The sequence below is a fragment of the Pseudophryne corroboree genome, chromosome 2 (genome assembly GCF_028390025.1).
Source record: "Pseudophryne corroboree isolate aPseCor3 chromosome 2, aPseCor3.hap2, whole genome shotgun sequence".
NCBI lineage: Eukaryota > Metazoa > Chordata > Amphibia > Anura > Myobatrachidae > Pseudophryne > Pseudophryne corroboree.
In genome coordinates this window covers 148,116,554-148,132,831 of record NC_086445.1, presented here as the reverse complement: position 1 = coordinate 148,132,831, position 16,278 = coordinate 148,116,554, and the positions used below count along the sequence as shown (strand labels likewise).

Here is a 16,278-nt window from a genome sequence, read left to right as displayed (position 1 = left end):
GAAGAAGAATCATCATTTCGGCCATTACCTTGGTAAAGACCCGGGGTGCCGTGGACAATCCAAACGGCAGCGTCTGAAACTGATAGTGACAGTTTTGTACCACGAACCTGAGGTACCCTTTGTGAGAAGGGCAAATTTGGACATGGAGGTAAGCATCCTTGATGTCCAGGGACACCATATAGTCCCCTTCTTCCTGGTTCGCTATCACTGCTCTGAGTGACTCCATTTAGAATAGGTCTCACCGAGCCGTCTGGCTTCAGTACCACAATATTGTGTGGAATAATACCCCTTTACTTGTTGTAGGAGGGGTACTTTGATTATCACCTGCTGGGAATACAGCTTGTGAATTGTTTCCAATACTGCCTCCCTGTCGGAGGTAGACGTTGGTAAAGCAAACTTCAGGAACCTGCGAGGGGGAGACGTCTCGAATTTCCAATCTGTACCCCTGGGATACTACTTGTAGGATCCAGGGGTCCACTTGCGAGTGAGCCCACTGCGTGCTGAAACTCTTGAGACGACCCCCCACCGCACCTGTTTGTACGGCCCCAGCGTCATGCTGAGGACTTGGCAGAAGCGGTGGAAGGCTTCTGTTCCTGGGAATGGGCTGCCTGCTGCAGTCTTCTTCCCTTACCTCTATCCCTGGGCAGATATTATGGGGACGAAAGGACTGAGGCTGAAAAGACTATGTCTTTTTCTGCTGAGATGTGACTTGGGGTAAAAAAAAGGTGGATTTTCTAGCTGTTGCCGTGGCCACCAGGTCCAATGGACCGACCCCAAATAACTCCTCCCCTTTATACGGCAATACTTCCATGTGCCGTTTGGAATCTGCATCACCTGACCACTGTCGTGTCCATAAACATCGTCTGGCAGATATGGACATCGCACTTACTCTTGATGCCAGAGTTTCGCATATATAGAAATGCATCTTTTAAATGCTCTATAGTCAATAAAATACTGTCCCTGTCAAGGGTATCAATATTTCCAGTCAGGGAATCCGACCAAGCCACCCCAGCGCTGCCCATCCAGGCTGAGGCGATCGCTGGTCGCAGTATAACACCAGTATGTGTGTATATACTTTTTAGGATATTTTCCAACCTCCTATCAGTTGGCTCCTTGAGGGCGTCCGTATCTGGAGACGGTAACGCCACTTGTTTTTATAAGCGTGTGAGCGCCTTATCCACCCTAAGGTGTGTTTCCCAACGCGCCATAACTTCTGGCGGGAAAGGGTATACCGCCAATAATTTTCTATCGGGGGAAACCCACGCATCATCACACACTTCATTTAATTTATCTGATTCAGGAAAAACCACATGTAGTTTTTTCACACTCCACATAATACCCTTTTTTGTGGTACTTGTAGTATCAGAAATATGTAACATCTCCTTCATTGCCCTTAACAAGTAACGTGTGGCCCTAAAGGAAAATACGTTTGTTTCTTCACCGTCGACACTGGAGTCAGTGTCCGTGTCTGTGTCGACCGACTGAGGTAAAAAGGACGTTTTAACGCCCCTGACGGTGTTTTAGACGCCTGGACAGGTACTAATTGGTTTGCCGGCCGTCTCATGTCGTCAACCGACCTTGCAGCGTGTTGACATTATCACGTAATTCCTTAAATAAGCCATCCATTCCGGTGTCGACTCCCTAGAGAGTGACATCACCATTACCGGCAATTGCTCCGCCTCCTCACCAACATCGTCCTCATACATGTCGACACACAAGTACCGACACACAGCACACACACAGGGAATGCTCTGATAGAGGACAGGACCCCACTAGCCCTTTGGGGAGACAGAGGGAGAGTTTGCCAGCACACACCAAAAACGCTATATTATACAGGGACAACCTTTATATAAGTGTTTTTCCCTTATAGCATTTTAATATATATATACATATCGCCAAATAAGTGCCCCCCCTCTCCGTTTTAACCCTGTTTCTGTAGTGCAGTGCAGGGGAGAGCCTGGGAGCCTTCCCACCAGCATTTCTGTGAGGGAAAATGGCGCTGTGTGCTGAGGAGAATAGGCCCCGCCCCCTTTTCGGCGGGCTTCTTCTCCCGTTTTTCTGAGACCTGGCAAGGGTTAAATACATCCATATAGCCTCCAGGGGCTATATGTGATGTATTTTTAGCCAGAATAAGGTATTATACATTGCTGCCCAGGGCGCCCCCAGCAACGCCCTGCACCCTCCGTGACCGTTGGTGTGAAGTGTGTGACAACAATGGCGCACAGCTGCAGTGCTGTGCGCTACCTTCATGAAGACTGAAAAGCCTTCTGCCGCCGGTTTCTGGACCTTCAATCTTCAGCATCTGCAAGGGGGGTCGGCGGCGCGGCTCCGGGACGAACCCCAGGGTGAGACCTGTGTTCCGACTCCCTCTGGAGCTAATGGTGTCCAGTAGCCTAAGAAGCCAATCCATCCTGCACGCAGGTGAGTTGAACTTCTCTCCCCTAAGTCCCTCGATGCAGTGAGCCTGTTGCCAGCAGGACTCACTGAAAATAAGAAACCTAAAAACTTTTTCTAAGCAGCTCCTTAAGAGAGCCACCTAGATTGCACCCTGCTCGGACAGGCACAAAAACCTAACTGAGGCTTGGAGGGGGGTCATAGGGGGAGGAGCCAGTACACACCACCTGATCCTAAAGCTTTAGTTTTGTGCCCTGTCTCCTGCGGAGCCGCTAATCCCCATGGTCCTGACGGAGTCCCCAGCATCCACTTAGGACGTCAGAGAAAGTCATTTATTCTAATAGAAAGTTAATAACCTTTTTCAATATTTAATGCATTCTTTTTAAGTCTATTTTTATACTCAATGACATCAATTGTTTGTTTTTTTCTTGCTGTACAGATACCCATCTAAAAAGATCATTGTGTCTATATATTGTTGTTCGTAAGGCAGGGAATTCCATAAGTGTTTTCTGAATGTGTAGCACATATGATACTGTATATTGGTTACTTTAACAGCAGTATTAGAAAATTATAAATCACAGTGGCAGAAGTATTGTTCAACAACAAAAAAAATATATATTTAACGACATTAATAGTTATATATAATTTGCTATTCTGCTTACCTTATGTCCTCAATAAATCTGTAGGCTCCTCAATGTCAGATGTATGATTTCAGAGCTGAATTAAGACCATTTGGGGCCTGGCAAGATATTAGTTTGGGGCCTTCCTACCTCCATCTCTGCCATCATGCCTTTTCTGGACAAACAGCTACAAATAAAATACTTGCCCACGTGCCTTCCAACTTGTTTAAAAATAGCTATAATAGGTGAAATACAAGGAATTAATAATTGTTCATGCATTGTTCTAGTTAGTTACAAACTTTCAGCTCCCATATGAAACAGGTCAATTTATCATTGAAGATGGGCATTCACAATCTGATCAAAATGTGCACTAAGATTGATCTCATGAACCTTCTAAGGAAGGGTTCAATTAGCCGCAGTAATTTACAGCTGGCTTATTGATCCTTTGGGGCTATTCAATTAGCCTGAAGGCAGCCCACATGCTGTACTTAACAGGGATGTCTTTTTGGGTCTGAGCAGAGCCGAAAAAGAAATCCCAGTTAAATAGCCTGTCATCATGTGCAAACACTTGAATTTTTCCTGGATTTTTTGGGTAGTATTCAAATGATATATCATGCCCAATCTCCTTTCTAAAGTCATTCCCGTTATCGCGCATATTGTGCCCATAGTAATCAGGTTTAGCTGCATAAAGGGTTGGGCGCCCTCGCTACCCTGGGGGTATTGAGATGAAATGATTATACCACACCCGTCAACAGAAACCGAACGGGTGTGGAAGGGGGTGAAAAGAATTGAATACCGCCCTTTGTGTCAACACCCTATAACAGGTTAATTTAACAGGAGAGAAAAAAAGGTATGTAATTGAATAGCCCCAGGCATTAAACTCCGAGGTTATCATCTTTTTACCCCCATTAAATTAACGGGCTAATTGAATTTGGCCCTAAAAGGTCATTTTGTAAAATTATTCTCAACAGATATTTCTATTATTGACTTTATTGGGGATTTTCAATTAGTTCAATAGGGCAATTCATTTAGTGGGGATTACCTACCCAATGGTTGCAAGGTAAAGTCCACTGAAAAATGTTAAAATCAGGGGTTTGTGAGCGGGAAAAACCCGTTGATTCAGCAGTTTACGCTGAATCAATGGGTTTCTGCCACCGAAATCCTGATTTTAGATGCGGGAAAAAGGCTAAGGGGATTGTAGCAAGTAATTAGCCCATGGCTACCTGAATATTCCTGTATGTCTGAAATGTGCAACCAATCTTTGGGTTTGGGCTGTAAATATATATATACAGGGGCGGATTGGGAACAAAAATCGGCCCTGGAAAAATTTGTACTAGTGGTCCTACATGGGCAGAACCAGAGGTGTAAGGTCTAGCCATGGGCCATGGCAGCAGCACCCTCCCCCCAAGACTTTCCAGATAGTGGGCATGTCCAGCATCAAGGGGGAAGTTAAAAAGAAATAAAATTAAATATTATGAGCACATTATATGATACACCTTCAGAATTTAGGAAACTATATCATTCTTTAGAAAGATGTATTTTCTTGCTTATTACACCAACCGTATCCCAATCACTATTCACTCAATCTTATATGTCAGCCAAGCAGGCAGACAGAGCATACACTAGATCATCTGCAATCACAGGCTAAGTGGTAGTAATTTTCATATATGCAAATTATTTTGCATCTTATTCATTATGTCTATAAAAAGGACCATGTGTCCTCAAACAAAACAGGCCCTGCGGGTGCGTCGGCCCACCGGAAATCTTCCATGTGAAGCCTGTGGCCAATCCGCCTCTGTACAGCCTTGAAAAAATAAGAATTTACTTACCGATAATTCTATTTCTCGGAGTCCGTAGTGGATGCTGGGGTTCCTGAAAGGACCATGGGGAATAGCGGCTCCGCAGGAGACAGGGCACAAAAGTAAAGCTTTCCGATCAGGTGGTGTGCACTGGCTCCTCCCCCTATGACCCTCCTCCAAGCCAGTTAGGTACTGTGCCCGGACGAGCGTACACAATAAGGGAGGAATTTTGAATCCCGGGTAAGACTCATACCAGCCACACCAATCATACCGTACAACTTGTGATCTAAACCCAGTAAACAGTATGATAACAGCGGAGCCTCTGAAAAGATGGCTCACAACAATAATAACCCGATTTTTGTAACTATGTACAAGTATTGCAGATAATCCGCACTTGGGATGGGCGCCCAGCATCCACTACGGACTCCGAGAAATAGAATTATCGGTAAGTAAATTCTTATTTTCTCTATCGTCCTAGTGGATGCTGGGGTTCCTGAAAGGACCATGGGGATTATACCAAAGCTCCCAAACGGGCGGGAGAGTGCGGATGACTCTGCAGCACCGAATGAGAGAACTCCAGGTCCTCCTTAGCCAGGGTATCAAATTTGTAGAATTTAGCAAACGTGTTTGCCCCTGACCAAGTAGCTGCTCGGCAAAGTTGTAAAGCCGAGACCCCTCGGGCAGCCGCCCAAGATGAGCCCACCTTCCTTGTGGAATGGGCATTTACATATTTTGGCTGTGGCAGGCCTGCCACAGAATGTGCAAGCTGAATTGTATTACACATCCAACTAGCAATAGTCTGCTTAGAAGCAAGAGCACCCAGTTTGTTGGGTGCATACAGGATAACAGCAAGTCAGTTTTCCTGACTCCAGCCGTCCTGGAACATATTTTCAGGGCCCTGACAACATCTAGCAACTTGGAGTCCTCCAAGTCCCTAGTAGGTGCAAGGCACCACAATAAGCTGGTTCAGGTGAAACACTGACACCACCTTTAGGGAGAGAACTGGGGACGAGTCCGCAGCTCTGCCCTGTCCGAATGGACAAACAGATATGGGCTTTTTTGAGAAAAAACCACCAATTTGACACTCGCCTGGTCCAGGCCAGGGCCAAGAGCATGGTCACTTTTCATGTGAGATGCTTCAAATCCACAGATTTGACTGGTTTTAAACCAATGTGATTTGAGGAATCCCAGAACTACGTTGAGATCCCACAGTGCCACTGGAGGCACAAAAGGGGGTTGTATATGCAATACTCCCTTGACAAACTTCTGGACTTTAGGAACTGAAGCCAATTCTTTCTGGAAGAAAATCGACAGGGCCGAAATTTGAACCTTAATGGACCCCAATTTGAGGCCCATAGACACTCCTGTTTGCAGGAAATGCAGGAAACGACTGAGTTGAAATTTCTTTGTGGGGCCTTCCTGGCCTCACACCACGCAACATATTTTCGCCACATGTGGTGATAATGTTGTGCGGTCACCTCCTTTCTGGCTTTGACCAGGGTAGGAATGACCTCTTCCGGAATGCCTTTTTCCCTTAGGATCCGGCTTTCCACCGCCATGCCGACAAACGCAGCTGCGGTAAGTCTTGGAACAGACATGGTACTTGCTGAAGCAAGTCCCTTCTTAGCGGCAGAGGCCATAAGACCTCTGTAAGCATCTCTTGAAGTTCCGGGTACCAAGTCCTTCTTGGCCAATCCGGAGCCATGAGTATAGTTCTTACTCCTCTACGTCTTATAATTCTCAGCACCTTAGGTATGAGAAGCAGAGGAGGGAACACATACACCGACTGGTACACCCACGGTGTTACCAGAACGTCCACAGCTATTGCCTGAGGGTCTCTTGACCTGGCGCAATACCTGTCCCGTTTTTTGTTCAGACGGGACGCCATCATGTCCACCTTTGGTATTTCCCAACGGTTTACAATCATGTGGAAAAAACTTCCCGATGAAGTTTCCACTCTCCCGGGTGGAGGTCGTGCCTGCTGAGGAAGTCTGCTTCCCAGTTTCCATTCCCGGGATGAAACACTGCTGACAGTGCTATCACATGATTTTCCGCCCAGCGAAAAGTCCTTGCAGTTTTTGCCATTGCCCTCCTGCTTCTTGTGTCGCCCTGTCTGTTTACGTGGGCGACTGCCGTGATGTTTTTCCCACTGGATCAATACCGGCTGACCTTGAAGCAGAGGTCTTGCTAAGCTTAGAGCATTATAAATTTACCCTTAGCTCCAGTATATTTATGTGGAGAAAAGTCTCCAGACTTGATCACACTCCCTGGAAATTTTTTCCTTGTGTGACTGCTCCCCAGCCTCTCGGGCTGGGCTCCGTGGTCACCAGCATCCAATCCTGAATGCCGAATCTGCGGCCCTCTAGAAGATGAGCACTCTATAACCACCACAGGAGAGACACCCTTGTCCTTGGATATAGGGTTATCCGCTGATGCATCTGAAGATGCGATCCGGACCATTTGTCCAGCAGATCCCACTGAAAAGTTCTTGCGTGAAATCTGCCGAATGGAATTGCTTCGTAGGAAGCCACCATTTTTACCAGGACCCTTGTGCAATGATGCACTGTTTTTAGGAGGTTCCTGACTAGCTCGGATAACTCCCTGGCTTTCTCTTCCGGGAGAAACACCTTTTTCTGGACTGTGTCCAGAATCATCCCTAGGCACAGCAGACGTGTCGTCGGGATCAGCTGCGATTTTGGAATATTTAGAATCCACCCGTGCTGTTGTAGCAGTATCCGAGATAGTGCTACTCCGACCTCCAACTGTTCCCTGGACTATGCCCTTATCAGGAGATCGTCCAAGTAAGGGATAATTAAGACGCCTTTTCTTCGAAGAAGAATCATCATTTCGGCCAATACCTTGGTAAAGACCCGGGGTGCCGTGGACAATCCAAACGGCAGCGTCTGAAACTGATAGTGACAGTTCTGCACCACGAACCTGAGGTACCCTTAGTGAGAAGGGCAAATTTGGGACATAGAGGTAAGCATCCCTGATGTCCCGGGACACTATATAGTCCCCTTCTTCCTGGTTCGTTATCACTGCTCTGAGTGACTCCATCTTGATTTGAACCTTTGTAAGTGTTCAAAAAATTTTTTAGAATAAGTCTCACCTAGCCTTCTGGCTTCAGTACCACAATATAGTGTGGAATAATACCCCTTTTCTTGTAGTAGGAGGGGTAATTTAATTATCACCTGCTGGGAATACAGCTTGTGAATTTTTTCCCATACTGCCTCCTTGTCGGAGGGAGACCTTGGTAAAGCAGACTTCAGGAGCCTGCGAAGGGGAAACGTCTCGACATTCCAATCTGTACCCCTGGGATACTACTTGTAGGATCCAGGGGTCCTGTACGGTCTCAGCGCCATGCTGAGAACTTGTCAGAAGCGGTGGAACGCTTCTGTTCCTGGGAATGGGCTGCCTGCTGCAGTCTTCTTGCCTTTCCTCTATCCCTGGGCAGATATGATCTTATAGGGACGAAAGGACTGAGGCTGAAAAGACGGTGTCTTTTTCTGCAGAGATGTGACTTAGGGTAAAAACGGCGGATTTTCCAGCAGTTGCCGTGGCCACCAGGTCCGATGGACCGACCCCAAATAACTCCTCTTCCTTTATACGGCAATACACCTTTGTGCCGTTTGGAATCTGCATCACCTGACCACTGTCGTGTCCATAACATCTTCTGGCAGATATGGACATCGCATTTACTCTTGATGCCAGAGTGCAAATATCCCTCTGTGCATCTCGCATATATAGAAATGCATCCTTTAAATGCTCTATAGTCAATAAAATACTGTCCCTGTCAAGGGTATCAATATTTTTAGTCAGGGAATCCGACCAAGCCACCCCAGCTCTGCACATCCAGGCTGAGGCGATCGCTGGTCGCAGTATAACACCAGTATGTGTGTATATACTTTTTATTATATTTTCCAGCCTCCTGTCAGCTGGTCCTTGAGGACGGCCCTATCTATAGACGGTACCGCCACTTGTTTTGATAAGCGTGTGAGCGCCTTATCCACCCTAAGGGGTGTTTCCCAACGCGCCCTAACTTCTGGCGGGAAAGGGTATACCGCCCATAATTTTCTATCGGGGGGAACCCACGCATCATCACACACTTTATTTAATTTATCTGATTCAGGAAAAACTACGGTAGTTTTTTCACATCCCACATAATACCCTCTTTTGTGGTACTTGTAGTATCAGAAATATGAAACACCTCCTTCATTGCCTTTAACGTGTGGCCCTAATAAGGAATACGTTTGTTTATTCACCGTCGACACTGGATTCAGTGTCCCTGTCTGTGTCTGTGTCGACCGACTAAAGTAAACGGGCGTTTTAAAACCCCTGACGGTGTTTTTGAGACGTCTGGACCGGTACTAATTGTTTGTCGGCCGTCTCATGTCGTCAACCGACCTTGCAGCGTGTTGACATTATCACGTAATTCCCTAAATAAGCCATCCATTCCGGTGTCGACTCCCTAGAGAGTGACATCACCATTACAGGCAATTGCTCCGCCTCCTCACCAACATCGTCCTCATACATGTCGACACACACGTACCGACACACAGCACACACACAGGGAATGCTCTGATAGAGGACAGGACCCACTAGCCCTTTGGAGAGACAGAGGGAGAGTTTACCAGCACACACCAAAAACGCTATAATTATATAGGGACAACCTTATATAAGTGTTTTCCCTTATAGCATCTTTTTTATATATTTCTAACGCCAAATTAGTGCCCCCCCTCTCTGTTTTAACCCTGTTTCTGTAGTGCAGTGCAGGGGAGAGCCTGGGAGCCTTCCCTCCAGCCTTTCTGTGAGGGAAAATGGCGCTGTGTGCTGAGGAGATAGGCCCCGCCCCTTTTTCGGCGGCCTCGTCTCCCGCTCTTAACGGATTCTGGCAGGGGTTAAATATCTCCATATAGCCTCCGGAGGCTATATGTGAGGTATTTTTAGCCAAAATAGGTATTCATTTGCCTCCCAGGGCGCCCCCCTCCCAGCGCCCTGCACCCTCAGTGACTGCCGTGTGAAGTGTGCTGAGAGGAAAATGGCGCACAGCTGCAGTGCTGTGCGCTACCTTTAGAAGACTGAGGAGTCTTCTGCCGCCGATTCTGGACCTCTTCTTACTTCAGCATCTGCAAGGGGGCCGGCGGCAAGGCTCCGGTGACCATCCAGGCTGTAATTGTGATCGTCCCTCTGGAGCTGATGTCCAGTAGCCAAGAAGCCAATCCATCCTGCACGCAGGTGAGTTCACGTCTTCTCCCCTAAGTCCCTCGTTGCAGTGATCCTGTTGCCAGCAGGACTCACTGTAAAATAAAAAACCTAAGCTAAACTTTTCTAAGCAGCTCTTTAGGAGAGCCACCTAGATTGCACCCTTCTCGGCCGGGCACAAAAATCTAACTGGCTTGGAGGAGGGTCATAGGGGGAGGAGCCAGTGCACACCACCTGATCGGAAAGCTTTACTTTTGTGCCCTGTCTCCTGCGGAGCCGCTATTCCCCATGGTCCTTTCAGGAACCCCAGCATCCACTAGGACGATAGAGAAAAGTGCACTGCGCGGCGCTGAAACGTCGGCAAATCTATGCCATCAATTTATGTGATTTTTCAATAAAACTTTCCCCATTTGTTGCATCAGTCCCCAGAGTACAGCCTGGTTCTGTCAGCATTTGGGAGTGTGCCATATCCTCAGTGACTGTGTATATATATATATATATATATATATATATATATAATATGGATGGCTTGTTGTAGTGAGGGACGATGCACTGCTCACATGTAAGAAACACAGGCGGCACTCCACGATCTTCATGAAACAGTGATGTTTATGAGTGAAAAAACGGCATGAGGGTCCAACGTTTCAACACTGCGCAGGGTGTTTTTTTCAAGGACACATTGTGAAGCAAACAGTGTGTAATACAAGCTTACCTTAAATACTTTACACACACCAGGGCCAGTATTTACTAAAAATTCGAGTTTGTCCGATTTGTGTTTTTTTTTCTAAGTTCCAATCCAGGAATTCACTAAGCACCAATCTCGGCAGTGTTTGGACTATTCGTAATGGTTTGAATGACAACGTTCAGAAATACGAATGAATAGACCATCGGTCAAACGCGGCTGTTATTTCATAGAATACGGGAATTCACTATTCATTCGTATTTGGGTGTTAGTTTCTGAGTGCTCAATTGCGGTCGTATTTTTTTGCGACTCTGTAAAAAAAGCGGCAAAAAAATAGACCTGCTTTTTTCATCCGTGTTTACATGTGTTGACACTTACAAGTCATTCTAACCTGAATTAGGATTCTTATAAAAGGGACACAAACTTCTCTCACGCAAAATAATTTATTTCCTTATGTTTGCAGCCCAAAACTTGTAGATTTGTAAGGCAATACACATTTTTCAACATATATCCATTATTACACACATTTGTGTTCAACTTTCAAATATTTCAAATGTTGTTGTTTCTGCATCATGTTTTTAAATCTGATTACTTATTTTTAACACACACAAACATGGCACAACAATAATGTCAGTCATTTTCGGACTGAATTATCTAAATATTATCCCCAACATATTAGGACACTTTTAACAAACTCAATTGTGTTTTTATTGTCAATTCATCTAGAGAAGAAATGTTAAACAGTTACAATTCACATTGTAAATTGTATTGGTCATGGATGAATCTGTCTGGCTGCCAATTAGTCTGTCTGCTGGCTCAAAGAATGATTAGAATCTAGAAAGAGTAATGATTAGAAAAAATCAAGTGGTCTGCTTTCTGCCTGCTTAAGCCAATCTGCCTGGCTGCCAATTAGTCTGTCTGCTAGCTCAAAGAATGATTAGAATCTGGAAAGAGTAATGATTAGAAAAAAAGCAAGTAGTCTGCTTTCTGCATGCTAACATCTATGTGCAGCTCAAACAACAGTTTCCTGCTAACAAAAAATACAAAGATGATAAAGAAGAAATGTGCAAACAAAATTCCTGTTGTTGTTTGTACCAGTTATAATTAATGATGTTGTACAAATTGTCAAGGAGCTAAGTGTTATATATATTCTGTTAATCATACACTTGGTAAGTGTTTTGTTTCTCTTCTCTTTAAAGAAATGGGTGTGTGTTTTTTTTAAAATGTTTATTTGGGTGGTTGCTTGTCCTGGCCTTTGCCTTTACCACTGTCGTGTTGGCGTGCTCTGGTGGAGCGCCTTGGTGGTGATGACACTGGCGTTACATTTTGAGTAGTCGTACCAGAACTGCTGCTTGTTTGCTGTTGCTGCAGGGATCTGAGTGTTTAATTGAGGTTAGTGCGGGTGGCATTGAGTTCACCTGTTGCAGTATTTTGATTGTCTACAATTCTGGACATGGATTCATTGATCATTTGATTGCTTTCTAAAATGTTGATATAGCTTTGCTGTTGTCTGTGCTGTTCTTCCATTATGCGCTGTAAGTTGCCCATGACATGTGTAATGTCTGCACGTATGATTTCCATGGTATTTGCAATTCTTGTGTTTGTTTCATTTTGTCTACTCAGATTTCTGCTGATTCGTCTGAGGTGAGATGGTAGGCTTGCAAACATTTGGGTCTGCCTACGCAGGCAATCTTCATTAGTGGCCTGCTGTCTAGCCCAAATGGTCCAGAACACTTGATCAGGGAATAGTGTTACTGGTGTTGTTGGGCTGTGTTGGGGAGGTGGTGTGCTTTGCTGTGGTGGAGTACTCACAGGTGCAGGGGGGCTGATTCCTTCGATTACTGGATGCATTTCTAACATGATTGTGTCATCCATGTCACTGTGTTGCTGTTGTTGCGGAGGGATGCTGGTACCAGGACTAGAAGCTGAAATTAAAAACATTTATCCGTTACTTATCCATATGTTTAATACATTGGTACAAAGCACTAAACATGGAACACATGTAATGGACTGGTGCTTTCAGATATCCGGCCTAGCAACATCATCACTCATTACTTAAATACATACATACTGGCTGCCTGTTTGTGGCAAATGTGTCTGGTTACTTCATTCTGAAAGCAAACACATGAGTTGTATGGTACATCAGACATACTCCTGACTAAAAACCTCACCCACTTCCTCCACCTCACTAACCTCACTCACACTCACCTCCTCCACCTGACCGACCTCCTCCCCCTCACTCACACCCTCCACCTCACCCACCTCTGAGTCACACATAATTGTGTGTCTAAACACTTAACACAGAAAAAGAAAAAGACAAACAACACACTCCTCCACTACCACTGCACAAATCACACACACACACACACACACACACACACACACACACACACAGTGACAAGGGACTATAAAAAAAAATAACTTGGACCAAAAATTAGACATAACCACAAAATACAAGACTACAAGAATGACAAGACTACTTTCAAACACAATACTACACTCAGAAATCGCCCAAAAAACTCCTCATTATAAAAATACATTATAAAGCTCATTATAAAAATACACTCCATGCTAGTTTCTCATTAAGTCCGTGTGGTGCTAGAGTATTCAACAGGACAATCCATCGTGTTTCACGTTGTGACAGTAATTTCTGTCTATCCGCACCTCTAGTGGGGACGGGAATGTGATCCACTATTTGGTATTTTAAACTGGATAATGGATGTCGACACAGTTTAAAGTGGTGTGCCACTGGCTGGTCGTTGTCCTTTCCTTCTATGGCAGCTTTTATAGCCGATCGGTGAAGGGCCATGCGCTCTTTAAAGGTCCTGATAGTCTGACCAACATACAATAGTCCACAAGGACAAGTTATCACATAGATGACGAATTGAGTACTGCATGTTACAAAATGGTGTATGGTGTACTTCTTGCCAGTCACTGGATGTTGAAAAACTGGTCCGGCTGTTAGATAATTACACGCGGTGCAAGAGGGGCATCTGTAGCAACCTTTGCGTGTGGACATTGCTGGTTTAGGGGAAACATCTGTTTTCACCAACAGATCGCGTAAATTTCGTCCGCGTTTGTAGCTGGGCATCACTGACATGTTGTGAAAGCAAGGCAACGTACTGTTGCTTTTCACAATGGGCCAGAGCACACTCACTGCTCTGAGGATTACCGAGCTGGCAGTAGTAAATTCGGTTACTAACGGAATTTTCTTGGACAGTGTTTGACAAATTTTTGGTTGTAAAAAAGATGCTCTAGGCTTCTTCAAGATATCTGATTTCTGTTGTTTTAACCTATTATACGGGTAACCCCTGGATCTAAATTTCTCGACCACCTGTGTCAATGCTCTGTCCAAATCTTCCGGATCACTGGTGATCCGTGCCACCCCAGTCATCTGGGACTTAGGTAGTCCTGCTTTCAAAGCCGGAGGATGAAAACTCGAGTGTTCAAGGAGTGTATTACGATCTGTCGGCTTGTTGTAAATGGCAGTATATATATGGCGATCTTTAATGGTTATTGAGACGTCCAGATAGTGGATTTCTTCTTTGCTGTATTGATGAGTGAATCTGATTGGTGAGTCTACCAGATTGATTGACACAAGTGCAGAATTGTGGAAAAAACCAACCTAGGTTGGAAAAGGGCGCTGCGAGTGTGATTCCAATTGAACGTGTATACAGCAGCTGCCTGGATAGGTCAGTCACACCTATATAGAATAGCAAAACAATACAACAACAAAAAAGGCTGCGCTTAGAGATGAATTGTCATAACAACTATTAAAATTTATTTGTACTTAAAATCTGTCAGTTAAGACAATTAAAATGCATATACATTACTTAAAATAACCTCTGATTAGAATGTTAACAGCACATAAGCTTGTTCCAAATTGGCCGTGAGACCCTGTGTACTTGAAACCAAATGAATCCTGGGGCTATAGCATAGTCCCTGGGCTGGAAAATATGTCCCAACGCTGGAGGATTAGCAATTTCCAAAAGAAGGTGCAAGATTATGGAAAGTCCTCACCAGTAGTGCGTGTGGCTGAGCAGAGTCCAGTCCTTAAGTGTGGATATGGTTCCAATGGGGCAGTCTGTGGGGTCCACGGTGGTCCAAGCTGAGGTAGTGGGCTGTAGTTAGTTGATCAGAGGGCAAACACCTGACGCGTTTCACAGCGTAACTGCTGCTTTTTCAAAGTAGATGTTTCAGACTATCTTTGTCCCCGGTCCAAAATAGAATCAGGTCGTCTATATATCTTTTATATAACAGGATGTTAGTGACAACTGAAGGTTTTGAAAGGAACAGCTCATTTTCCTTTGCAAACATATATACGTTTGCCAGCGACGGTGCTATGCAAGAACCCACTGCACAGCCGGTTATTTGTTTCGTAATATTTCCCGTTGTGCAAGAAATAGTTACGTTGTAATGTAAGTTTGAGCAGCGTAATGAATAGATCGATATCCAGACGTTGAAAATGATTGCTTTCTAGAAAGGATTTCATAATGGCTAACCCTTCCCCATGTGGGATCACAGAGTATAAGTTCTTCACGTCCATGGTGCACATTATAGTGTCCGCAGGAACTTAATCTATTGCAGATAAGATGTTCAGTAGATCGGTTGTGTCTCTCAAATGTGTGGGTTGCTTAATGACCAAAGGTTGCACCATGAAATCTAGGAACTTAGAGATCGGACTGTATAAAGAGTCCCTGGCTGAAATGATGGGTCTTATAGGCGGTCTTATGGCATCTTTATGAATTTTAGGCAAGGAATAAATCATGGGCACTTTTGGATGTTTTAGAATTAGGCCCGTCTGGCATTTCTCAGTAATTTTACCTTGATTATATGCTGCTAACACAATCTTGTCCACTTCCAATTTGTACCGAGCTGTGGGGTTACTTTGTAGCCTTCTGTAGGTGGTGTTGTCTGCTAGTAGAACATCCAGGTCTTTAATGTATTGAGTCTTGACCTGGATTATTATCGCGCCGCCTTTGTCGGCTGGGCGGACAGTGATGGAGGGATCTTGTGTCAGTGTTTTTAAAGCAGCTTGTTCCCCTTTAGATAGATTTGAAAAGATGTTAGATTGTGCCATCTTGTATTTATTAACAGCAACATCAAGCAGCCTGGAAAATGATTTTATAGACGCGTTTGTACTCTGTGGATCAAATGTGGAGGTGGATTTAGTGAATGTAACTTTCTGAGAGTCATCACTGGATTGATGTTGAAAAACTTCACGTAATCTTAGTGACCTTTCAAATCGATACTGCTCGGTACGCCACTTAAATGCGTCATGTTTGTTAGTGGGTATGAATGACAGTCCCTTATTTAACAGCCTCACTTCGTCGGGAGATAATGGTCTGGATGATTTGATTGTCACTCAGTATCACTTTGTATCACAGCATTTTAACTGCCATTATGTATCTTGCATTCCAGTGTAGTGATGGGACGCGCCGGGCGGTCTGTTGATCGGTTGCCCGGCAACGGTGACGTCATCTTTTGCGGCCGGACGCTGTTGCTGCCGGAGACTCCCCGCCCTCTGCGCCCTTTCGGCTCACCTGGTGTGTGTAAAGTATTTAAGGTAAGCTTGTATTAC

The 16,278-nt window shown here is 44.9% G+C and overlaps 1 protein-coding gene across 4 annotated transcripts in view; it reads right to left on the bottom strand.

The window, feature by feature from the left end:
* The window catches only part of LOC135004291 (uncharacterized), a 512,715-nt gene that overhangs the window by 11,692 nt on the left and 484,745 nt on the right, over nucleotides 1-16,278 (bottom strand). For 2 of the 4 annotated variants that reach the window (XR_010205131.1, XR_010205133.1), the window contains exon 3: nucleotides 3,057-3,250. Coding sequence is in view for 1 of the 4 variants with exons in the window: in XM_063951797.1 (XP_063807867.1) it covers nucleotides 12,081-12,622 (542 nt within the window). In the remaining 3 variants the exon portion in view is untranslated. Of the gene's footprint in view, nucleotides 1-3,056; nucleotides 3,251-11,134; nucleotides 12,623-16,278 lie in introns of those variants that run through there. The other 2 variants (XR_010205134.1, XM_063951797.1) reach the window with 1 other exon arrangement.